The following is a 26,489-nucleotide window of genomic DNA, read 5'->3' as shown; positions in this document are numbered from 1 at the left end:
TAACCAGAGTAGGGGAAGCAAAAATCCATTTATTAGGAAAATATGTTTGTCTTTAAAACATATCTCGCAGATAGGCAAAAAATTTGCCACAAGAAAAATATTGGGGGGGAGAGTGATATCGGGGGGTTAGAAATGGTATATTCGAAATTGTATCTGGTAAAAGTTGCGACACATTGAAAGCAATAGTTCTCCTGTTTTATTACGATAGAAAAAGTGAAATAATATAACAGACAAATAGAGTTGTTCGGGAAGAATTAAGTGCGAAAGTTATCAGAGTAGCTCGCCAATCTAAAAAGGTAAAGCATTAATAAATTAGTTTAAAAATTAAATGATTGGAGTGAAGTTGTCTCAAGAGGTCTTTGGTTGCAAATATTGAACAATTTATTCTGAATACTGGATGGTTAAAAAGTCCTTAACATCTATTCGACTGTGATATAATAATTACGAACATTTCGAGTGTCATTGTTTAAAAAAAATATGCAATGTTTTCCAACAACACTACGACTCTAGTTTAAATAATCAATTTACGAACCAGCGCTGATTCACGCTTAATGACTATTTAATGCAATTCGCTTGAGAGCTTATACGTAGCTTCCGTCAATCAACTTTACCAACATGTGCATACAAGGCGTGTTGCTTTCAGTTTGGTCGTGTGAAATGGCTCTGCACTCGACATTTGTTTCATGAGTTCACAATTCATTACAGTACAATCCGACAACATAATTTGAATAGAAATCCCCCTGGCCTATATTAAACACTGTGCAGGGAAGAAATGCAATTATTGAAGAAACATGTTTAGCAAGTGAGGAATGGCTAAGTTCGGGTTAACAAAACTTTTTTCACACTCGTAAAGATCAGCCGGGGAAATACCTTGAGATGTCGGTAAAACATTATAATAAGGATTGGATTAAAAATTAAAAATTTGTTTTTCGATGAAATTGTGAAAGAATTACAGTAATGTTATATCTTATTAAATTGTATTATAGACCATTATTTAATTATTCATTAATATTTATTTTGTCGTCTTTCAACGATTTTTCCAGTCCTCAAAACACTTTTCATTTTTCCAAAACTTTTTGCACAGGACTGCCTCTTGCTACTGCGATCCTCTGTGCGAAATTATAGTTTTAATTTAGTGCTTAGTTAGGCACTTTACAAGTTTTTGGTTAATGGGGTTTTGTGGGCGTGACAGTGGTGCGATTGCGTTCATTTACAAAAATCTGTGAAATCGGACTACGGCGGGGCTTCTTATATAACAAAATTCCATTTTAAATTTTTACTTCTCAGTATATACATAATGATTTAATATATCAGTTTAAGTGTTCAAGCCTCTAGGTACTGAATATGTGGACCTAGGGCATGAAGTTGACTTGTTACCTAAAATATCGGTAAATATGTGAGATATATAATTGACATTTAGGAAGAATCATTTCCTGATAGTAGTATGTCTGAGTGCTGTAAATTGGTTAAATCGGGTCAATACCTCCCTTAGCCCCCATATATGGAAAGATTTTCTAACTTCCGACTGATTTTATACCGAAAATGTTGGTAAATATGTGAGTTATTTTAATAATATTGTTCGGTTACATACGAACTTAGTCCTTCCTTACTTGTTGTTAACCTCTATGATTGGTCATCGTCTGATTCTGAATTTAGGTTTTATGTACTTTTATCCCTTTCAAGAAGTTATCTTTATATCAATTGCGACTTTTTTAGTTTCATTCCTCTCGTTATGATTATACTTAATCACATTTAAGCCTGCTATCCATCCACTAACTCTTCTTACAAAGTAAATTGCAAGTTCCTTGTTGTTTTTTTTATACAAATATTGAATTCAAGTTAATTTATATATTAAATCTTTATGTTGCTAGGGAACCTTTTTCTTGATATGGCGCTGCGTTGAAGAAATCCACAGTACTTTAGGTGGCAATATGTGACACAATTAACTTTCCGTTCGTGAAGGAATTCAAGGCAATCGTTTCAATAGCCTTGTGGGAGTTGGCAGGTGGAGCCGGGTAAAGCAAGTGTCCAATAGAGGACTGTGACCTATAAAAACAAAGACAAGTGCTCACATCACCTGTTGCTGAGCAATTAAAAAAATGTTGTTCGACTTGATAATAACAAAAGCATTGCCAACAATAATGCAAAAATCAGGTATTGGCTTTTGTTGGAAAGCTTTCAGTGCTTTCAATACTCAGCTATAACACTTCTCACTTACCCCTCGTCAATAGTATGGTGGCGTTATGTAATTACCGAAGGTGTTGATGGCAAACCGTGATTTGGTGGGTGTGTTTTTGCTGCACATCTCTAATGTCCGGCTCGCTGAAGTAGTACGTGGGCATGCACCCATTACTGTTCACTCATACAAATACACTAAGATATAACAGTGTGATTATTTGTGTTGCTGTTGTTGCTGCTGCTCGACTGCGGTGACAATGGCAAAGTGTGGCGATGTCATCGCATATGCTGCATGATATGTGTGCTCACCACAGCCCTCAGCCCCCACCGAGCGCACCAAACAAGGACAAAATAAAAAGGAACAAAAATATACCACAGCAATTATCATAAAGTTGTTGCAAATGCAAGTGCCAACGCAACAAACAATAGCTGCCGTTGCAACAGTGCTTGTAGATCGGAAGCTCGGTGAGTGTGTGCGAGTGGATACCACATGTTGATCCAAACACCCTCACATTATTGCGCACATACATACATACATATGTACATACATACATATGTATGTATATTATGTACATGACTGATTTGCATGCTAATACACCCTCATGTGGACACTCTTCTGAACTGCTGCATTTATAGGTGACTGCAAATTGCAATGAAATCGTCATTAGAGCTTTTTGTTATATTTCTGCTTCTGCTTCTGTATTGTTGGCTATTATCGTACTTTTGTTATGAGCAAAAAGAGCTCTGCAATTTAAACTGAAATAACTGCTTGTTTGTCGGTTTTTATGCGACATTCTCGAATTGCTGGAAACGCTTGCGGGGTTATTAGTGAAAAAGTACAAAATAGAAGACACTCTTTTCATGTTTTACTACATTGAACCAAAGCTTAGACAAAAATCGTATTTCAGCAATAAATAGATTTTTAAGCGCTTTACATTTGGCTTCTAGTTATTTTGGGGCGAAAGTATTGATGAAATCTGGAACGCACTGATTGCTAGATTTTATAGATATTTGCATTACTCTCCTCTATAACTCATCAATATTCGGTTTTTGATCTCTGACAACTTTCGACACTGTAGAAATGAAGCCATATTTTCTGAAATTAATTTTACGCAAAGCTACGAGTATGACGACTGGGTATATAAAAGATTATAACACTTTTCTTTAAAAATTTGAAAGTATCGAACGGGGTAATTGATTGGAGTCATCAGTGTATGTGTCAAGCCTTTTAATCTTGTGACATTTTGAAGTTTTAATTGTCTTTTTGAGCGAAATACATATCGTCACCTAAAATGCAAAATAATGTAACAATATTTTCGGAAATTTACAGGGGAACGAATGAAACACGTAATATATGGATATTTTTGCGTATAATTAAGCTTAGTGAAACCGGACCGGCGTAATTCTACAATATTAATGTTGAAAGTGGAATACCAATCCCTCTCTAGCAAATTAATAGTTCGTATTTTATTTAGCTGTTGCTTCATATATACGAAGATTGTCCACTGTCAATTCTGAATCCAAGAGTTCCTCATAAGCTTCTTGCGAATTACACGACTAAAAACATAACCCTAATGGCACATTGCCGGCAAACCGTTAATTGCGGAGTGACAGCGTGCGGCTAACTGCAGTTCGAACACAACTACCGCCGTTGTCTGCGCCAAACTGCTCTCCACTTTCGGCGGGCCCATTATCTGATCATCAAGGGTAAAAAAATAGCCGCGCATCCACATAGACGTGTTGCTGCGTTTGGCTGAGAATGCAAATTGCCAGAAAGGCAAATCCTGCGCAATTGTAGCAAAGCATTTGCGATGACAGCGACCTGGAGAAAACCAAACAATGGAAATAGTGTTATAGCAAACTAGACTAAACAAGGGTTTTGAAACAATGACAACGCTCGCGTGAAGGTGGCTATTACCATGAAAGCTTGCCTTCTAAAAATCTATTATGATACTTTAGGCAATAGGGAGTGAATTAGGAAGTGGTATACTTTACGGCTGTAATGCTTGTGGAATATCATTTAATAGGATACTTTGAAAATGATTAATTTTTCCTTTTTTTTTGTCTATTTCCTTTAACACGGAACAGTGAGATGGGAGTGTGAATTTATGAGAGTTGACCTCAAAGTGGAAGTGTATATATGTAAGTAAATTGTAAAAGACGAATCAGTTGCTCGTCCAATTTCCAATTATAGGGTTTGAGGAGTTCGATGTAGATAAAGCAGGATAAAACTCGTAGGACCGATATTATTTTCCCCATTTTTAAATACTACATAAACCATATACAAGTACATATGCTTAGAGCCACAGACATTCTTTGTATTGCAAGTAATGCACTTAACTTTAAATGTAGTAATCGATTCAGAACCATGACTATTTCCATAAGGTATTATAAATGAAATATTGTAAACCAAGGCAAAATTGTATTATTATATAATATGCTCAGCATCAACGTTAAAGTGTTATTAAAAGCCTCAAAGGCCGTTACAGAAAAAAATTGTTGATGGAGTTCACAGAATCAGACAGAAAAGCTTCGATCAACATTTTGCATGCTGTAAATTTTCTATCCATGGCTAGGGAAAATGAAACACTAACCGCTATACAGCATTCCCTTCGTCATATAAGACTTTGTGCTAGTTCTATAGTATGTATTTTATGTTATATGTGGCAATGAACAGCAGACAATTCGCAAGCAATGCCACTAAGTTATTACCAACATTTTTTTCAACTAAAAAATAAAATACAGAAAATAGTTCAGTTATGAATTGTCTGGTTTATACTCTTGCAACATGTTGCGACAGAGTATAAAAGTTGTGTTCATCCACCCGTTTGTATCACGAAAAGCTAATAGAGATTGCTATTGGGTTATATACTTACAAGTATAAATAAACAAGCAGGATGAGGAGACGAGTTGAATTCCGAGTGACTGTGTAAACATATCTTCCGATCAATATTAAATTCGAGATATCCAATCAGTTTTTTGAGGGTGAACACAATCCGTTCCAAAGTTGACTAAATGCAAAGTTAGAATACTAGTACTGCTAATCCAACGGCATTGTCAGCTTGGTTCTTTGTTCTTTCGTTCCATTATTGCTATATTTTAATGCTTTACCAGTGAACTTTTGTGATAAGGTATTTAACCCATAATTTTCTCTAGGTGATTCACTAATGGTCTCGTTCAGCAGATAGGAGAAATGTTTCCTTCTCAAAAATATATAGTATGTTTTGGACATTAACTCCGCACAAGAACTTGCACTTGTTTTTAAACCTTCTGAGTCAAAAGTTATACACAATGTGAAAAGAATGCCATAGTAGCAAACATCGATCAAATGCTTACAATTTTTGAGGGTCATATTTCTCACTTGTAGAGACGCTCAGTAAACCATTGCCAAATTTTGGTAAGTCATAACACGTGATTGCGTATTCGCTTCACCCCTGCAGCTTTGCAGGCTCCTTTGGTGTAGCATTCTGATCGGTTAGACGTAGTGGGTTGATTTCCTTTCCACCACTAAATGCATTTGCAACGGTATGTGTAACTTATAGTACACACGAGTATACTATAACAGTTGTTTGCAATAAAAAGGCCGCCAAGTCCACAAAAGGGTACAGTAATTTCGTTTGAAATACCAAATCACAATTAATTACTTGCATACGTCGCAACGCCAATAAATGCAATGCACTTGCTACACCATTTTAGGGGCGCATTCGTGAAGCTGCAATTGCAGGTGGTCGCAATCATGTGTGCGCGTTTGGATGGCACCGTCTGTGGGGTGAGTTCCCGGCAAGTTGACGGTGACGGGTGATTACCGTCAATGCGATAACCTTACTCTACTGACCAGCTTATTGTACTTGCAAACTGACACAGCTGCGCCAAACTAGTATTTGAAAACACAGAGTTCTTCAGAAAACCATGCTGGAGACCACATCGGACATTATGAGCGTGACAAAATAAGATGGTATTATATCTGATGCGCTATATAAAACTAAATGAAAAATCTCGATAAAGAAATCTTGCATAAAGAAATCAGTGTTTGATTTTTTATCAACATTTCACTGCAGATGTTTTGTGCGAAAATAAATTTGCGATGCAAACACCTAGATTGCTGCAACAGTTTGGTTTTATATCTGCTGCATAAATGGAGGGATCTCAAATGCGTTCCTTCTGGCCTTTAGCATAGCATGTGGAGGGTGGATTTTTACATATATATGTTGTCATAGGAACAACTCCTTTAGATGTCCAGTCATATTGGTCTTGGGACAAAAGACAAAACAACTGTTACATGAATAAAACCTTCTTTGCAACATGTTATAAGAAATTAGAAAATGCTTATTTTTAGAGCAATAAGCTCTTCAAAGAGGCAATTAACCGTCTTGATGAAAAGAATACAATACAAGCATACCTTGCAGAGTCTATTAGGTATCTTAAGCAATCGACTTAAACAGGCTAGCACTATCAAATAAATGTAAGTAACTTTCCAATGGTATACTAAATAACCAAATTTTGCCTTGCCTCTGCCCACTCACGCAGACATTCATACAGGTTTTCATACCTATATCACTATGTAAGAGCATCACCATAGCTAAAGTCATCGTCATTATCACCTGAACAAGCTCTGTGTGGTGTCAGGACGTGGGTACTGTGATGCCGAGCACATTCTTCTACTTGAAATATCCTTGAACATGAAAATTTATGTAAAAATCGATTTATTCATTTTTGTACCTTAGCACTATTTAGACTCTAAGAGCAACACTTGACGAAGTAATGCTTCGGCATTAGCGAGGACCAACAGTCGCAACGATGGAGAGCAACGGAATAACATTCAGAGCTCACAGCGAACAGCGTTTGTTAGCAGAATGAAATTGAAGCCAGTTTTCTATAACAGCAGAAGGTTGAATGCACAACTCCTCTCTCCATTACATAATATAACAGTTATGCAGTAAGAACTCTCTCGAATGTCTCTTTAATATTAGGGTTCATTTAATGGCGATGAACACCTGTTTTTAGGATGTACTGTTAACATTAGTGTATTTATTTTGATAAATATTTGAGTAAATATTGGAATGCATTATAAATATTTACTAACGCGACATTATTTTATGGCAGAGTTAATAATTTTTTTTCTTTAATACATCGTATTACGTTGCTCGATGTTAAAGTTAAAAAAATACAATAAATAAATTAATATTTGTGCTGCGCAGAGTTATCTATATGCTTAAGATATACCATACTTTGCTTTAAAAGCAACATTTTACTATTTTTCTCGTTAAATTAAAGCAAAAAGGGCCGGCCCAAAGGGATCTTCTTCAAGGACCATGTTGACCAAATTGCTGCAAATGTGATTGAATGAGAGCTGCAGTATTTGCACACAAATCAAAATCAACAAAATAAACCCAAAATGACGCACAAACACGCGATGACAGTTATTCGATGTTCGGAGTAAACATGTAAATTATTTAAACACTTCCGCGATGGATATTTAATTTCCGCTGTGTATACAAATGCTTTTACCTGCCAATATTCCGAAATTTCGCAATCCTACGTGGAATGCCTGGTTGTCAGGCAGCGCCTAATATTTTACGACGCCAGAGGATATTGACTGCCGCAGTTAAAGTTCAATTTATTTTAATACAAAAGCATTACGCTTGTGAAAAGTCATTGATGATTTGGATAAATAGACATATTTCCGTTCGGTTAAGTGCTACGAAACACTTCACTCATTACTCATACATATGGTATGTTCAGTTTAAGTAGGCGATGTCTGAGTCATAATTGCCCTTTGGTGGATCTAATGGAGTTATAGCATCATATTAGCTATGATTTTGGTTGAAAATTACAAACTGCTCAGTTCATTATAATAAAGGATTGGAAAGACTTATCATGGAAGTTTTCAGAAATCAGTTTTGGCAAATGCATCGGTTCGTCCACTGCCGCCCACCCAATTAACCAGTTACAAACTACATTAAAACTAGTACGAACCAAGCCCATGTTTTCAAATTTTTTCACCGTTGGTTTTGTAGTTGGTTGCAAACCGGTACATTTTCCGACCAGACACCTACCAGTTTTCATAACATCTAAATGTGCATGTGTATGTAAGTGTGATTTAAATTGGACGGGCAAATATGGAATATGCATAATATTAACTACTAATGAAATTAGCCGGTATAATTAGAAATTACGCAAAACCTTCCATGAATGCATGCCCTCACATACTCCGTTCCAAGCAAAGCACAATGAATCATTTTCGAATACAATACTCGTATACATATGTACAAGTATACTAATTTAGGGTGATATCGGTCAAACGTTGGGTTTTGGATTGGGGTTTAAAACGCAGTGAATCGATAGTTTGTATCGTAGGTGACTAAAATAATGAATTAAAAGTTTCAAAAAATTAAAACAAAAAAAAAACATAATAAAACAGCATTTAAATTTCGCAAAATTTTTGAAAACATCCCGTGTCGGAACGACATACATACATATGTACATACTGATGAACAATGTAGTAAATATGTTCTTTCCGCTGTGTTTTGTGCACTCTTCTGCAAAGATAGAGGTTTTAATTCTGTTTGGTTTCAGAATATCAGCAGATTTCTTATGAACATCCAAATTTTCTCGATCTCAGTTATTTGCTCTATAACCGGCGGGAAACGGTTTCCATATTCTAAATATATTGATATAATCGTATAATCACTCGGCGGTGGGAATTCTGCCGACGAGAGAACACGACGTAATGAGGGTACTATTAATATTTCATGTGGACTTTTATTCAAATTTTAAATACTCAAATAAAATAAAATGCTTTCAAAGCCATTGACCGCTGTCGGTGTCACTGTTTGTTCGCTTGTTTTGGCGCGTTGTACCTATGTACGTCTACTTGATTGTACCGTCACATTACCCATTTATATAATGTCGCTATTATTACCTACAACCAAATTCGTTGGAGTGGGCCAACAGTGTTAATTTATCATCAATAAATGGCCAGCTCCCCGCACTCTGCCTGGCCACTTCACCGGCACTAAGTCCAGATTACAATGCCAAACTATTGAATATTCTATCGATTTCCACTCACTGCTTTGACGTATTAGTGCCTGCGTAATTAGTTACGTGTTGTGTATGTTGTTGTTGCTATTATTGTCTGGCATGTATTTACTTAACCGCGCATTTCGTTATTGTTTTTGTTTATAAGGCAAATTAAAGGATTAATTTAGTTTGGCAAATTAGCACTCACTTGTTTGGGTGGAACTCGGTGTCGGGAGTCACTATATGCATGAGTGCACCCCTGTAGCAAATTGGACTAGTTATAAATTACTTTAAGGCTAGTACGAATCTTAGGACAAACTAGTTTGGCGTTTTTGCCAGCGATTGGGAATTTTCAGTCTATTATGAACTTAATTCAAAAGTTTTAAGCAGATAAAACTTCAAGTTCAATAAAAAATCATTAAAATCAAATCAAATAGTTCAAACAATCACTGCAGATAAAACCGAAACATTTTGTTTCTAACTAAAAACCAATTCTTTGGAATCGAAAATAAATTAGTAGGAAGAATTCCAAATTCATGCTGTTTGTGCCTATCCAAATATAGCCTGCTTTAAAGAGATTTTTGCTTGTGTTTCTCGAGGGTGAAGCTTTGAATTCCACAGCCTCCCTTAGAGTGTTGTAAATTCAAGTTGCATAGAGGCGGTAAATTTTACGCTCACATATATTTTTATTTAAAAATTAGCAAATGAAACAGTAAATAAAATACATTAATCCAAATAAAAATAAACAAGTAAATGTAAATAAGAGCTAAAGCTCGAACCTGCAAGCAATCACCAGTAACAAAGGTTTCTACGCATCACGTGCACGTACGTGACCAATAAGTGAAAAGCAGGCGTAACATGTTAAAGGGGAAAGCGTTACATAATATATAATGTTTGTTACACCGACTTCAAAGCTAGACATATCAAGTAGTGACAAATATTGACGATTCACTTAAAACTTTGGCAGTTCGGTGTATGTCTTTGCATGAGTCCGTTCTATGAAAAGTTTTCACTTCGAAGTAAGGCAACTCCCAACTGTTTATGCTTTGTCGCCGTTTTTAAACCTTAATTTCTTTTATTTCTGATATTTTTCAACAACAACACGAGATATTAAATGTCGGGGAGAAGCACCGAAATCAGAGATCATTTTGACATGTTCGGTGTCTGCTTTGCTTCGATGTCAAAGTACGAATCGTCACGAAAAGCGAGGAAGATTATACATATATACTCGTAAATCAACTATTGGAACTTGCGTCAGCGTTGTATAATTATCAAAAACGAAGTCTCGACTATATTGGGCGGTAAATAAGCCAAATGGAAGCTCCAGCTTGTCGCATTTGCCGCTGAAACATTGATGTGAACTATTATCTATGGTAGATGTAGACGTCCCACTACTAAGTTTCAGTTGTTGTTGTACCAAGGACTGAAACGTTTGTTTATCACCGCAACGCAACGAAGACATTGAACGCCGATTATAATTAATGCCCGGATACCAGCGGGAATACGCTTACAAATGGACAACCTAAAATCCTAATCCCAAGATTTGATACAGCCTTTTCTTTACTCCACTGAGTTCATTTCCTGAAGCTTAAGATGAGTTCATGAAGCAATATCAAACCATATTGAATTCGTTTTTAATAAATTTTATTGGGTAAAATGGAGACTGTAAAATTGAATAAACACGAAATAGCTCCGATGTAAGGAACACAAATTTACTTAAGACGCTAGTCTTTATTTCCACATTTACTATTAACAATTTGCTTCCCACATACATCCAATATATATTATTTTTCTGTAATTAAAAGTTGTAAATAATCCAGAATTATAAGGGAATACATTGAGGCCTGAATTTACACTGAGAGCGGACTGAGTGGTGAACTTCTTCTAGTTGGCATCCTCATGGATGTTCAAAATGCGAAACAGGTGATGACATTCTCACGGAAACAACTCAGGCGCGGAATGGCCAGGCGAAGCGCGAGCCATCAAACGGAAACGACATTGACCAGAGCAAACAGCAACACGCGAAAAGTAACCGGACTAACGAGAACGTTGCCGGCGACCACGAAGAAGAACTCGCTCACATGTGAAATGGAAAAATATAATCCAAATAAGGAAAACAGCAACAGCGATTGGACGGAGCAAATATCACCCACACTAAAGGAAGACAACCCGAACAAACCTCCACGATAATAACAGACAGTTTTAAAAAGGAAATCCAAGAGTGTGGCTTTGTTTATATCAGATCAATGTATTTGTGTGTATGTATGGCGCGTACGCACTTATATTCTTTAATTTATACCAGGGTGGTGCCCTTGGAATCATATATATTTATATAACTGTTTGAGTATATACTACGTAGATAAGTGCTAAATAAAATAATTAACTTAAAATGCAGTTCTTACTTAAACAATTCAGTTGAACAATTTAATATTATTATTCGTTTTAGGCGGCAAAGGCGAATTTCACTGTACTTATGTAATTTGACTTGTTTGTAATATACATACATATTTATTTACCATGCTCTTTGTAAAGCTTAGAAAAATTCAATAAATATTTATGAGCCACTAATCAGTTCAATTCTCTTACATGTGAATGCACCTGTGGACGAATGTACCGAAGTGATGTGTGAATATATAAAATAAAATTGTTAATAAGAAACGTTTGTTGTTTGTATCGTATGTGCTGAGAAATGCGCAAACCAGAAAAGAAAATTCACACAAAGCAACGGACGCCAAGGGAAAAATTTAAAAATCAACAGATAAGTATGTGGAATGTTTACTTCTTCAATATACTCATACATACATATATATAACGGGTGATTTTTTTGAGGTTAGGATTTTCATGCATTAGTATTTGACAGATCACGTGGGATTTCAGACATGGTGTCAAAGAGAAACATGCTCAGTATGCTTTGACATTTCATCATGAATAGACTTACTAACGAGCAACGCTTGCAAATCATTGAATTTTATTACCAAAATCAGTGTTCGGTTCGAAATGTGTTTCGCGCTTTACGTCCGACAAATTTTGTTCAGCGATGAGGCTCATTTCTGGTTGAATGGCTACGTAAATAAGCAAAATTGCCGCATTTGGGGTGAAGAGCAACCAGAAGCCGTTCAAGAACTGCCCATGCATCCCGAAAAATGCACTGTTTGGTGTGGTTTGTACGCTGGTGGAATCATTGGACCGTATTTTTTCAAAGATGCTGTTGGACGCAACGTTACGGTGAATGGCGATCGCTATCGTTCGATGCTAACAAACTTTTTGTTGCCAAAAATGGAAGAACTGAACTTGGTTGACATGTGGTTTCAACAAGATGGCGCTACATGCCACACAGCTCGCGATTCTATGGCCATTTTGAGGGAAAACTTCGGAAAACAATTAATCTCAAGAAATAGACCCGTAAGTTGGCCACCAAGATCATGCGATTTAACGCCTTTAGACTATTTTTTGTGGGGCTACGTCAAGTCTAAAGTCTACTATAGTATATGTAGTTGTATAGCATAGCTTAGCTCAGATACCTGGGTGGGACCATTCTACTTCGCCATTACATGTCCTATTGGGAAAATCGGGTAATAACTTGTCTCTTGTAACTCATAGCTGTCAAAATGTTAACTATAAGACCGACCAAACTTATTTAGACAAGGCGCTTCGTTGAATGAATGGCTCGGTCCACTTTAATATTTGAAAATAACTAAAATGAACTAGACATTTTGAAATATTTCAAATGCCTTTTCTTGATTGACGTGAGATGCGCCATTTAAGAGCATGACAACGACATGAGAGCTCAATCGTCCCAGTGGAAGAGCATTGCCTATTAGAAGAAGCTGTGCAATACGCTCGAATGAGTGTTTTATAATGGGGTAATCTTTTTTTGTAGAGGGAATACAGCTAATAAGTATATTTCTGCATCTTATTTTTAACCAAATGTAGGTACATACATATCTATCATACCACATTTACCGTTAGCGTTTTTGGCGTGGTTTTATGTACACTTGGAGTGTATGAGTAGGTGCTTTAATGGCTTTACAGCTTGCTACATTTATTCATGAACATAAGGATGTTTCTATGTGCTTGTGCTGCTTGTAATCGCTGGGAATCTCACGGCAGTGCCATAAGTGTGCACACACAGCCTTAACGCATTACGAGTCACCGCAGAAAGGTGCACAACAATAATGCGACGTTAGGTAATGATGTCATACAATATTTTCTTTCACCTTCCATCATAAATCTTCCATTGATGACATTAATGACGGCATTCCGTTGTGATATACATTCACCTTTGTGCGCATATGTGTGTATTTTGTTGTTATTGTTATTGTTATTATCATTGTCATTGTTTATTCCTGTTGCTATTTCGGAAATTTCGACATTGTTACATTCCTTGGAGGTACGGACACACACACATCCTCTTTTGTTGGTAGACGTTACTACAGGGTAGGCCATTTAAAGTTGACCCATCTGGCAACGCTGTAACTTTTAACAGCGCTGACAAATCGGCTAATGTCATACCGCGTTAGAAGCGTCATTCGAAGACAATTTATACCATGGAACAGTACATTCCAAAAGAACGCGCTGAAATTGTTCAGCTTTATATTCAAAATAACTTTTCAATTGTGTTAACTCAACGTGCGTTTCGCAAAAAAAATAAAGTGAAAAGTGCTCCAGTTAAGAACACAATTAAGTCTTTATACGCAAAATTTGTGAACACCGGTAATCTCAGTAATGCCAGTCATGCATCCAGACAACGCACAAGACGTTCTGATGAAAATATCGAAGCTGTACGAGCCAGTATTGAGGAGACTCCATCGACATCGAGTTATCGCCGCTCTCAGGAATTAGACATCTCTCGCACCACTCTCCGACGCATAATTCATAACGATTTGAAGATGTTTCCATATAAAATTCAAATGGCACAAAAACTAAACCCAGCTGATTATCCGCGACGCCTTAATTTTGGCAAATGGGCCATCGAAATGGCTGAAAACGAACTTGACTTTTGGCGAAAACTCATCATGTCAGACGAGGCACATTTCTCGTTGAATGGAGGCGTAAACAAGCAAAATTGCCGATTTTATGCCACCGAAAATCCTCAATTAATTGAAGAACAGCCTCTTTACGACCAAAAAGTAACAGTTTGGTGCGGTGTTTGCGCGAATATGATCATCGGACCGTATTTTTTCGAAGACGATGATGGAGCCACGACAACAGTCAATGGTGAGCGTTATCGAGCCATGATAACGGATTTTGTGATACCCATTATTCGCGAAAATGTCATGGATAACTTCTGGTTTCAACAGGACGGGGCTACATGCCATACAGCTCGACCAACAATCAATTTATTGCGACCATTTTTCCCCGGGCGATTGATATCGAAAAATGGTGATGTTGACTGGCCACCGAGATCACCAGATTTGACGCCACCAGACTTTTATTTGTGGGGTTATTTGAAATCCAAGGTATACGCTAATAAGCCAAAGACCTTAGCTCAACTGAAAGCCAACATTCGACGTGAAACAGCCGCCATATCATCCGAAACATTGGCCAAAGTCATGGAAAATGTCGAAAAAAGAGTGCATTTAGCTGTCAAAGCTAAAGGTGCCCATTTACGCTATCTAATTTTTAAATATTAGCTGAAACAAATCCCCTTGGACCAAAATAAATTATTTTTGAAATGAACAAAAAACATTGTTTTCTTTTGTTCTTTTTTTTTAACAATGGAAACAAATGGGTCAACTTTAAATGGCCTACCCTGTATTATTTGGAATCGAGATGCAAAACAACATGTGATTATTCCTTGCTAAAGCTCTATATATGTATGTGTGTCATTATATACATTTTTATTTTACATTATGTATAACAGTATTATAACGGACCAACACAAATTTGACTCAAGATTCGTTTTTACACACTTAAGAAAGCTTCCGTAATGGCATAAAATGTCTTGTATTATCCAGTGTTTTTGCTGCGAAAAATAATAAAATTTGTAAAGCTTCACAGATGTAATTATTATAGTACTATTAAATTACTATGCTCCAATTTTCCAAACAGTTTTGAGAATTGGTCGTTTGACATTTCTCATACCGTGGGTATATGCATAAGAAATTAGCGGTATCCAACCTGTAACTTTTTACGACCAAAGCAACAAAGTTTCTTTCACAAAAGTGCTCTCAGTTGCAGAATTTGTGTGAGCATTGCAGCGTTGTCTGTCTGGATAAATCTTTTATTTCTTGACGACGACAATCATTGTAAAAAATATGATGCGCCTCTTTCTTCGATAAAATTCGGAAAGTGTGTTAAAACTTTTCCAATATCTATGCTTACTGTATGCCGGATTTTGATAGTTTCAACTATGCAGAGTTTTCTTATCCCTAAAACTCAGCTGAAGTACAATAACATCAACCCGTTCGGTAAGCCACACCGAGTCACTTTCCCTGTAGTTTAGCTGCGTGCTTTCTCCAAGCGTGTGTGTTTGTATTTATAGCAAAACTTATGGCTTTTGTCGGGAATTTTCATTTATGGGACGCAAATGATGCCAGAGTTGCAAGGGCTTAGGTTGTTGCTGTCATGCTTGACAGATAGTTAAGCGCTCACCACATGTTTATACGAACACATGCCACATAAATTCACTTGTTTGGACCCCTCGTCCGGACCTATCGTCCCTCCCGTCCAGTCGAGTAATTGTGACCGTAGAATTAGCCCAGTTGATTGTGGCTGCTCGTCTTCGTATAAAGAGCTACTTTGATAAATTGTGAGTTGCTTCTCAATATTCTTCGGCAATCTTATCGAAGTGTGTGCTAGGAGCACTGGACACATATGTGGCGCTATGCGGTGGCTTGTGTGCATTACGATTACGTTCGACATTCGCACTTAAGTTAGCGCCGGCCGTCGAAAGCGATGGAGCTGCGCACAAAATGGTTGGGTCGGTTGCGTAAATTTGGAAACTTTTATTGCAGTAAATAGACATGAGTGATGAATATTCATAAAGTGCGGAAAGTTGTGGGAATTTCCCAATAAATTATTTGTTTTCCCTTCGACCACCTCACCTTTGAGAAAGCTCATCTAAGAGACCATCTTTGGAGTGCAACATTGGTGAATGTTCTACAACCTTCTTCTGATTAATTTGTGGCTAAACAGATGCTCTATTTCGAGAATGCGCATCGATAGCTCTATGAATATGAATTTCACGACTGCGGCTTTGGTTTTCCACTTAGTCATACAGACAGAGGAAACAGATGGAGTATATATATACATATATATTTTTTATGTGGCATATATTGCGGCCGTTTCGATTAATCTGCCTCCAAAATGATTCGGTCCCGAATGGTATTGGTGGCATAAAAGTAATATACATAAGTTGCTGCTAAAGTATTAAATAATATGTGGCAATAATTAATTCAGGTAGCGAATAGGTTCAAATCGATGCCTTAGTTAGCCCAAGAGTTGAGAAATTTTTGAAATATTAGGAAATAAGCTCAAACAATTGACAGAAGTATAATGTTGAACGGGTATTCCCACAGATTTTGTATTTTCATCCCAAGTGGTCATATGCGATTTGTTGAAGTGATTTGAAACTGATCCACTTTAAATCTGTCGGTGCGACTCTGATTTTGCGCCATCTACTTATCAGTATTGGAAATCTATTACATTATCACAGCTGATTAAGGCACTACAAAGAATGTAAACAAACAAATAAATTAAACACAATGAATCTTGAATTCACCTGAAAATCGATTTCCCCAAATAAAAAAAATGCGTCCATTATTTCAATTATAGGGAATGGCAAAAACATCTGTTTTAACATCTGTCCAACGGCAGTAAGAACGCCTAAATTAGTGAAAAGATTAAATGTAATCTAATCACTTAAAATATTTGGTGGGAACATAGTATTAGCTCCCGTAAAATCGAAACAGTACTTATATGACGATCGGGTTTTGCTATTTCCATTATTTTGTCGATATTTTCGAGAATTGGTCTTCTAGAGCATGGTCGTCGGTGAGCATGGCACCGTTGAAATTAAAACTCTGAATGATTGATTTCAACTCCATCAGGATCATTTGGCTTGCGTATTCCCTTTATTTTAGTAGTATTAATTTTTGATGTGTGTTCAAACAATGTTAAGCAGTTTCAACACACGTGCAATGCGAGATATAGATGAATTAATTTATTGGAAAAATACTGGGTTTCTTATCATTTGATCTAATATTTTTAATTTACTCAAACATTCTTTTAAAAACTGCCCAGCGCAGCGTCTTACAAGAGTACAAAAGTAACTTTTGTCAACGCACTAAATTCTATATGAAACAGCGGAACTTTTAACTTGATTGTCTCATATTGACTCCACTAAAAGCTTTTTTTGTTGCGATTCACAGCTGCATTGGCATATAAATACTAGTATGCACGTACTTACACGTTCTCACATACGCACAGCACTAACCCTTGCGCACGCTAGCTTTGAGAGTACATCCCCACAGTCCAATCTACTTTGGTTCTCACTGGTTCCGGAAAGCTTACTGCATTGCTTCCTAGGTACAATTAAACTGCTTTGTTAATGCTCTGACAAGTAAGTGTCCTCTAATGCAAAGTTGGTTCTACCTGACTGAATATAAAGCTAAAACTAGACTTTTTATAATTGGTTATTTAAATAGACGCAAATGGGTATTTTTCCCTAACCGTGTTTTAATTATATCTTGAATCGAATGTCGCTTTAAGTGGAGTAAAATGTGTGCATACATATTTTTGTATTTAATTTCATTTGTTAGTCCTAGTTACAAGACTAGTGAGTTTGAGGCAGTCAACCTTGTGGCACTGTTGGAATGTGTGCAATGTGTGTCGGGTTGCTCACGTCCACTGTAATTTGGGTAACGTGTGAGGGTTTTTTGTTATGAAAATTGTTGACAAATTTTCAATTTTGCCTTCGAATCTCTCCAACAATAACTCGGAAAGCTGGCCAAGCCAGCTAGAACGAGTTCAGCTGCTCCCATCGCCATCACTCACATCGCAAGCAGCGCTGCAACGCCAGTGGCTGCCGAGCGACGCACTTTGAATTCAGAATTTGTGGATTTTCACGCGTTCGAGCGCGATCACTTAAGCTGGCAACACTCACCGTTGTTTTTGATTTTGTTGCTGAGCATTATTTTATTTATTTTATTTTTGTTCCTTTTTACGGCAGACAGCCTACTTTTTATGCTCGCGAGTACCGGGATATACACACGGACACACACACATGCATGCACATGCGAAAATTGAGTTTGCCTACAGTTTGTTGAAAATGCCCACTTTCGGCGTTGTCGCCGATGCGGTGGAACAAGCAGTTTGGGGCAAGTGGCACTTGTAGTGCCGGCAATAACAATAAATGAAAAATGGAATACTTTTAGTTATGTGAGTGCAGAAATGCTAAAGCGTTCAAAGTTTCTATCAAAACTTGTGTGACATAATCCAATTTGCCGCATGCCTCTGCGGGTGAGGGCCGGCATCGCCCCATTGAATTGCTGCTGCTCCGGCAATTTCGCCATCGAATTTGACAAGCAGTACGTATGTGTATTTATTGTTGTGACGTTCGCTTTGCGTGCATTTTATTTGCAAAGTTGTTAAAAATGCAAAATTTGTTAAATTTGACAAAAATTTGGGGTTCCAAAGCATGCGGCGCGGTCCCCTTTTTTTTATGTTACATAGATAGCTATAGATTACCTATAAATCATAACAATTAATTCTGGGGCCGATGTTGAGGTTTTGTATGTCATTCATTGTCTTTTCCCAATCTCACTCAGTGTCTATGAAATTCTTTGAAGCCATAGAATTCGCGGCTATAGGTATGAATAACGAATTCACACCTTTGCCTGTTCAGAAGCTACCGATATTATTTAGCTTAACGCAGATTGTTTTAAGGACGACTAAGCTGAGTTGTATCAGGAAGAATAGCTATATCTACTTATACTTCCAAGAGCACAAAAGGAAATAATAAAGACCGCAACGGAAATCTTAAGAAACCCGTTTAAACTTTCTTGCGTGGATAGCAGATTCGCTTTGGGAATGCATTCTCAAAGCTAAGCTCAAGCTAAAAGTTTTGCTTATTGAATTCAGTTGGCAGAATATATTGATCAATATGACGGTTAATATAATTTATTGGTATTAAGTGAGCATGAAATTTACAAATCGGTTCATATGTCTTCCTAACGCCATATGCCTAGTTTACGACCTTCTGGTTGACTGTAATCACTTAACAATTTCATACTTTTAGGTCCTGGCAGATGCACTTAGTACTTTATTTGTCAGTTTACTCGTATATGTATATACTCGTATACAAATAAAATTGTTTATTCCTAAATGTATCAAAGCTGCGAATTGAAGCCTTCGTATTAATGATTGCACAGATGCTCCGACGGACTCTCTCTATCAATTCGTCGTGTAATTCTTTCATATATAATGACAGACTATTAATAACAGTTAAAATTTGTTATGGTAACCAGATTGTGAATTAAGAGTCTGAAGCGTATTATAGAGTCTGTATGGTTGTAGATTGATTGCAATGATTACAGAGACTCACTTTGAAATTATTTCTTTGGAACACTGCAGGCAACAGTTAAGACTAAAAACCAAGGAACCATTATATAAATATAATATTAGTAGGGTTTTAAGACAACTTTCTTATAAAACAAAATCTACTATTAACGAAGAAAACTGTGCAGGTTGCACGTGATTAAACCGAAACCGAGCCGAAAATGGGTGAAGTAGGAAGAGCGGAATAAGGCAGTTGAAAAACCCCTCTTTAGTATACGTGGAATAATAAGACGATCGGTAGATTCCCATGATCATTTTAATGATATTTAAATATTGGGCATTACACTGAGATCTTTAATCATGTACCGTAATTGTTGTAAAACTTCAATTTAAAATTATTTGACGCGAGAAGTTGACGATGACAGAGTGAACTATATGCTTCACTCTCTTATATTGCAATGCAAATCGCTTGTCGAAGCATTTCATTTGCGCTAAAATCGTGATAAGTAATTATCCTGCCCTCATTAAACTGCTTCACGTTGACTTGAGTCATTACTAGTACGATGGAATCAATCGGCGAATCATCAGTAATCGATATTGGTTTAGTTAATCTGCGATTTTTAACGTTGCTGCATGGTTGCGTACTGCGTCCCAGTCAAACCGGTTAACAAGCTAATGTCACGATCCACAACCAGAAGTGCTACGAAAGTTCGTTGTTCATCGCTGTCTAGATTTACAGTTCAACAGCTGCTGAATGCGATGCGCTTTGTTTTCGTCATTACAAGCAACGTCAAATAAAATTGCATTTTTGGTTTTTCTTGTGAATGCACTAACGTCGCCTCTACTTCTAAGATCCAGCAGTCCAGCTACAGAGCAAACATATCTTAATGCAATGTTATTGCCTTAGTTTCCGCGCGTCATCAGCGCATCAAATTGGAAACCGCCGTCTCTTTTGGCGGGTAATTGGTGCCTCGTGGCACTGGCATCGGCAAGTCGAATGCGGAATAGAACTGAAAATTAGACTTGCGACGATAAAAAAAAACGCAATCGAAATGGTAAATAAACGTACATACAATCACAATAGTGCAGTGTGAATGGCAGAAACCATGACAAAAACGGAAAATGTGGGATGAGCACTTAGAAGCTGTCGGTGCTGCAAATAAAGTGCCATTTATTTTCCGAATTATTCGAATTCACGGCTCGGTGATGATGCTGCGGCTTTGCCAAGGACTGAATTCAATTGACATAGCGAAAGTGCATTCAAGTAAGTTCTTTGCTATGCCGCCAAAGCCTGTCAATTGCAATGTAGCCTAGGCCTTCAACGCTAAATCGCAATTCAACCGATGTTTAGCGATTATTTGTAGAAGAAGAATTCTTCAAATGTACAAATATAAGAAATGAATTAAGACAAAGTGATAAAAATGGATTTTCATTACACAATGGTTTCTCTATTTTTATTTATGATTATTTGTTTCTGTCCGTCTTCAGTCCCTGATATTGGTAAAATGTGGTTTCAAGTCAGTTGCTTGGACTTAGGCGCAGTAATTGCTCATTAATTGCAATTGTTATTAGTCACTTATTGGTTGTTTTAAAATAAATACTTTAAACATAATGATTACTCATGTGATTCCAAAGTAATAGTAATCTTCTTGACGATTTATCAGCGTGTGTCCAGATTTCTAATATAGTCAGTATCAGTGGGGTATGTAAGGCTGGACTTTCTGGTAGGTAGAAAGGTAATCAGACAAACATGGTGGCGCCAGCGATGTTTCTAAAATTAATAAAATTTGGCTAATCGGGGTAACCTGCAAACATAAGACACTGGATAGGGTATTGCTGATATTTTGACTTGCTGTCCTGTTGCTGGAACCTTTTCTATGGTAAGGCTTCGCTTACGTATATACTAGCTTGTTGTAGACACTAAGCGTGTATGATTGCTCAAGCATCAATCATAGCTTAATGTCATCAATCAACAGTGAGCCTCTGGTGCCGCGTATGTTGCATAACGTAAAACCACTACCAGCATGACGCGTGGTGGCACGTTTTGCGTCTTCACCGCTTTCATCGCCAAATGTTATTCGTTCTTTCTTCATTTTATAGGGGGAGGAGTGATGAAATGAGTTTGGGTGTGAAATTAAGATTTAATCATGTTTGGTGCCGCACCCTTTGCCTTCCGCTATAGTTGCGGTGTCAACGTCGTTTGGTTACTGTCTTCAGATTTCATCAGCGGTCGCAATAATTTTTCCCGATATGTGGCAGGGGTAACGTTGCTATGTCACGTGACAGACTATAACCGAGCATAGGGCTTGAAATTTATTGACGGATGGATAAATCGGTGACATATACGCGTTTACGTAGATGTACAAGTATATATGTACATATGTACATTTGTGTACGTGCAATGTCCACATAAGGAATGCGCCTACAATTAACGGTATTCAATTCTAAGTTGTTTCAAAATGTCTTAGTTCGCACTCAAGTTGGGTTACGCGTGTATACACGAGCAGATAAGCATCAAGCTCCCTCTATATTTTGCGCACTTTGATACAATATATGTACTTGCTGGTATGTAACTCTAAGCCTCTATCTTCGAACTTGTGCTAGAAATTATCCCTAAGTGAACTATAAACTATATTAATAAATCTACATACATCCGTATTATTAGATGAAGATAACAACCTGAGAATTTTAGAGTTCTGTTATTATCCTTGCTAATATTTTAAAGGCACAGAGCTTATAAAGCTCGCTTTTGAAAAGCTTTGGAGAGGCAAGTCATTTCCGCAGCTTTTTTCGAAATGCTTTTTCGCGACTTTCCAAGAGATGGCGATGCTTCTGCAAGCCAAATAATGGGAATATTAAACTTGTACAAAAATTGTAAAAATGGTGCCATATTATTGGCGGGATGAAACTGAGAATAACCGCAGTTTTCGCTTGGGTTTGGTTTTAACATTTTTATGTAAATTAAGGTGCGTGGATTTTCCGAAGAAAGTTTTTCAAGAAATCATTTTTCTGAAATCAAGTTCGATTTTCCGCTAAGTATGAAAAAATAAAAAATGGAAGCGGAAGACTTTTGCTGTTTTTAGGACTCAGAACAATGTGAAGCACTGAAGAAAGGGTATTGAAAGATGGGAAAATCGCTACAATTGATGCTATCTCCATAAGAACTATTTTGAATAGTAAGCCTTTTACCTTTCGAGCAGGGTTTGAACCAATATACACCGGATGGGTTCACACGGTAGAAGCGAAAAGTTAACCTGGTTGAATATTATTTAATAAGTGCATTTATGTTTAGAGTATCAAGATGGAACACTGCCCACCTTTGCGTTAATAAATATTTTTGCGTGATTTGCTATAATTTCAGTAATGTTCGTTCAGTATCTTGTCATCTTGTTACAGTGGCCATTGACAACAGAACATAACAGTAATTAATTAGCCAACTACGAGCTCACCAATCACTGATACTTGTAGATGCAAAGATAATTCAGGTATTCAGGAATTAAGCCGATGTTATATAAGTGCTAATTACATGTACACACATATAATGAAATTTCTATATAAGTAGTGGAAAAGTAGATGCAAATTTATAGTCTAGTTGAAAATGCTACCCAACTTACTGGAGCACATATTTTTCTTCGCATCACTCTCCGTACTTGTGGTCGTTGTTCAGGTTCTTATATGATAAATCGTCAGTTCGCAGGAATTTACTATGATCTTCTTTGCAGGCAGTTAAATATGACTTTGTCGTAGAAAACGAAGACGTGTTTACGCCATGTGAAGACTTTCCAGATAAATTCATAGATAAGTTTTTCGACATTTCTGGTCTATCCTTTGAGCGGGAAGACGACCTTATAAAAGTCACCGGTGATGTCAAGTTGATCCATGAATTCGATAAAGCTATTCCTATCCAGGTAAGTTTCAAGTTTCAGTACATGTGATTTGTATTTATAACGTGTCCTGTCATCGGAATGGGTAGCTTGATGCGCAGATATATAAGAGGTCGCGCGGAGAGTGGGTTGACACTATCTACAATATTCGCCGACCGGATTTTTGTCCGACGCTGTATAGTGAAAACGAGCTGTGGTTTATATTTACTAAAGTGGTGCCGGAGCAAGACCGCAAGTGTCCGCCGCCGCCTGGTGTAAGATATTATCTCTATGAGATATTACTTTTGACTCTTTATGAATTTAATTTTTCACAGCTCACAATATCGTTCGACTCGCTGTTCGGTTTGTCCTATGATATATATGATCGAAGTGCTGAGGGCGAGTATAAGTTAAAAGTCATGATAGGCCAAGGGAAAGACATTATGTGCTTCGAAATTGAGTCGAGCGTCTACAAAAGTGATTGAATGTCTCTGTGTTTAGATGTTTGTATATAAAATTTATTGAATAAATTGATGCTAATAAAGGTCTTTGAAAACTTAATTCGTATTGGCAAAACACATCGGTGCTGATTTGTCCGCACATTTCATCAAACTTCGGTCACTACTTCATCCCTTAGATTGGCACATCACTTTTTTCGCCTTCCTCGAGCGATTTCGTTGCCAATTCTTCCATTTTTGACAATTGGCTGAACGAAGTCCCGTTTATTGTCGCTGGAGCTGTATGTGGTCGAATGCGTTTAGTTCGAAAAGGCGCGAAGGAGCGGTACCATAACTGAGAACAGAAGACACTCATTTTAAGCAAATTGAAATGAAAATTGATGCCAATATTTTTTAGCTCTTATCTATGCTTGAACTGCTTACCTTCCTGCGCGCTGTATTTTTCAGATGATACTGAAATTGGCGATAACGACCTTGCTTGATTCGTCCTTCGGTTATCAAGCGATTGAGGTGCTCCTGCCAAATCTATTGAATCAACTTAATTACATCTCTTTTTCGTCAACATGTTTTTCCCATTAATATTTACCTTCATATTCGCATCCGCTTTAAGGCGTCCTTGCAATGACTCCATATTGTCTATAATGTGTTTAACCAGCCATGCCACTCCGCCCCACATACTGCTTAAATCCATGTTTTTACCTATGTAGCACACGTGAGCGCTGCTGAGATAATATTTTGCAAGTGCCTCTAGTTGAAAGGTGTTCTCAATATCATAAAGTTGTACTCCCTCATCGGCCAGATCGGCTTTTGTAGCTAGTAGTAAAAAGGGCTTCCCTCGTACGTGGGGATGCATTAGAGTACGCTGAAAACAGTCAAAGGAATTTCGCAACTCATTGTATGTGGCCGACATATCGAAGCAATATATGATCCCCATAGTTGTTAAAAAATAGTGATGCCATATTTTTTGCATGTCCGTGCTTCCGCCCACCTCGGTGATGGACACTTGCCGTTCCGGCAACTCCATTCTAAAATATTGCACTCCATTTGTGGGCTCATAAATTTGGCGGTGTTGACGACTCAATAGGTGACCGACTTCAGTCTTGCCGCTGGCCATGGGTCCAAGTAACAGAAGCTTTATATGCCTTTCGGGAAGTGTGCCGACGGTGTTTCTGAAAATTAATACATTTCTTGTAAGTGACCGGTTGAAATCGATTATAGCTTCAGGGCTATCTTGTAATACCTGTTTCTTTGGCAGCAATAGCAAAGCTTAAACAATGATGCGCCCATTAATGTGGGAAAGTCCCTGAATATGCGCTTTTCCTTTAAACCGCGCTTTACATTACGCTCTAGCTGCACAAATATCTTAAATTATTCTCGTTCGTGGATTCATTGTTTTTCCGGGAACGCTGTTTATTTGTTGTTAAATAGAAAGCAAACATGGTTGTTGCTATGCGACGAGCTATTGTGGCCAAACCAAACACAGTGTTGCATGTATAAATTAAGGCACTGTTTTCAGCACTGGCAACGCTGGAAGCATTTTCTAGCTATACTCGTATCACAATACATTTAAGCCTCTAATTATTTGACGGAATTTCTCACTTCTTTACAAAATGACTTATTTTGAACTTTAAGGAGGGAGTTTTTTTGTGCTTTCGTTTGCAATTCTGACGTTGGTGATGTAGTCTTAGTTGGTATCATATGTTGCCGTTGAGTTTCTTCTACATTCTACGAATGCCAGCTCTGTCTCCATTTTTCCTTGGGTGTTTGCATATTTGAATAAACCATACTTAATTTGCTGTTGCGACCTTGCGGTCAAACACTTCAATTTGGGCATTCGATTGCTAATTTCCACATGTATGTCTGTCCACGGTCTTGTGTATTGCCATAAAACAAGCCGCCTTTACTAAAATTTGAGTGAAGTGTAAACGCTTGTTATGCTCACCTGAAACCACTTGTTCAACCACAAGTAGTTGTGACAAGTTACAACAATGGTACACCGATGGTAGCATCAGTTGTGTTTCTATGAAGGTGTATGCGTATGTCTGATATAGTGAGCTCTCCATCCCCCTGTCTATGGTTTCGAGTTTTATTACTCTTGCAACATGTTGCTTAAGAGTGTAATATTTTTGTTACCCTGACGGTTAGACCTATCACCTAAAGTGGCACAGGAAGTAATTTGGCACAGGAGATCGCAGTAGCAATCGGGCGAAGCTCCGCCCTATAAAAACTTTAAAGTACATGTGTTTTAAACCACCAAATTTGCTGAGCTCCAATATTGTAAAAACTTCTATGGACAGTGTTTTGAAAGAAGTGCATTTCATCTCATTCGGTGGGAGAATCGCTTCAGCTTTTTGATCAAGATAAAACAAAGATTTTGCATACTATCTTCCTAGTAAACATTTCCAATGCTCGATAAACTAAAAACCAGGGAAGTTGAATCAAGGGAGTTGGAAAGTCACTGATGACTTAA

The 26,489-nt window shown here is 37.4% G+C and overlaps 2 protein-coding genes across 2 annotated transcripts; one reads left to right on the top strand and one right to left on the bottom strand.

Annotated features, from left to right (window-relative positions):
• The first annotated feature begins 23,222 nt into the window (after positions 1-23,222).
• On the top strand, positions 23,223-24,122 carry LOC105228291 (uncharacterized). The gene is made up of 4 exons (XM_011208069.4): positions 23,223-23,365; positions 23,421-23,606; positions 23,672-23,836; positions 23,897-24,122. Exons 1-4 carry the CDS (start codon positions 23,297-23,299, stop codon positions 24,044-24,046), a joined length of 570 nt encoding a protein of 189 aa, XP_011206371.1. The 5' UTR covers positions 23,223-23,296; the 3' UTR covers positions 24,047-24,122.
• On the bottom strand, positions 24,058-25,458 carry LOC109579668 (ADP-ribosylation factor-like protein 13B). The gene is made up of 4 exons (XM_019991012.3): positions 25,260-25,458; positions 24,606-25,188; positions 24,443-24,544; positions 24,058-24,353 (listed from the first exon to the last, which is right to left on the bottom strand). The coding sequence occupies exons 1-4, from the start codon at positions 25,304-25,306 to the stop codon at positions 24,195-24,197; spliced, it is 891 nt and encodes a 296-aa protein (XP_019846571.3). The 5' UTR covers positions 25,307-25,458; the 3' UTR covers positions 24,058-24,194.
• Positions 25,459-26,489: the final 1,031 nt, after the last annotated feature.

This window comes from Bactrocera dorsalis, chromosome 4 (genome assembly GCF_023373825.1).
Source record: "Bactrocera dorsalis isolate Fly_Bdor chromosome 4, ASM2337382v1, whole genome shotgun sequence".
Taxonomy (NCBI): Eukaryota; Metazoa; Arthropoda; class Insecta; order Diptera; family Tephritidae; genus Bactrocera; species Bactrocera dorsalis.
The sequence above is the reverse complement of the archived record's forward strand: the minus strand, read 5'-3'. Positions and strand labels throughout refer to the sequence as shown.

Excerpts from the sequence above, each read along its gene's own strand:
- LOC105228291 (XM_011208069.4), top strand. The coding sequence starts at position 23,297 with ATGCTACCCAACTTACTGGAGCACATATTTTTCTTCGCATCACTCTCC. Across the intron at positions 23,366-23,420 it reads TACTTGTGGTCGTTGTTCAG|GCAGTTAAATATGACTTTGT; the intron begins GTTCTTATATGA and ends TCTTCTTTGCAG. Across the intron at positions 23,837-23,896 it reads AGTGTCCGCCGCCGCCTGGT|CTCACAATATCGTTCGACTC; the intron begins GTAAGATATTAT and ends AATTTTTCACAG.
- LOC109579668 (XM_019991012.3), bottom strand. The coding sequence starts at position 25,306 with ATGGGCGCATCATTGTTTAAGCTTTGCTATTGCTGCCAAAGAAACAG. Across the intron at positions 25,189-25,259 it reads TATTGCTGCCAAAGAAACAG|AAACACCGTCGGCACACTTC; the intron begins GTATTACAAGAT and ends ATTAATTTTCAG. Across the intron at positions 24,545-24,605 it reads AAGCGGATGCGAATATGAAG|ATTTGGCAGGAGCACCTCAA; the intron begins GTAAATATTAAT and ends TTGATTCAATAG.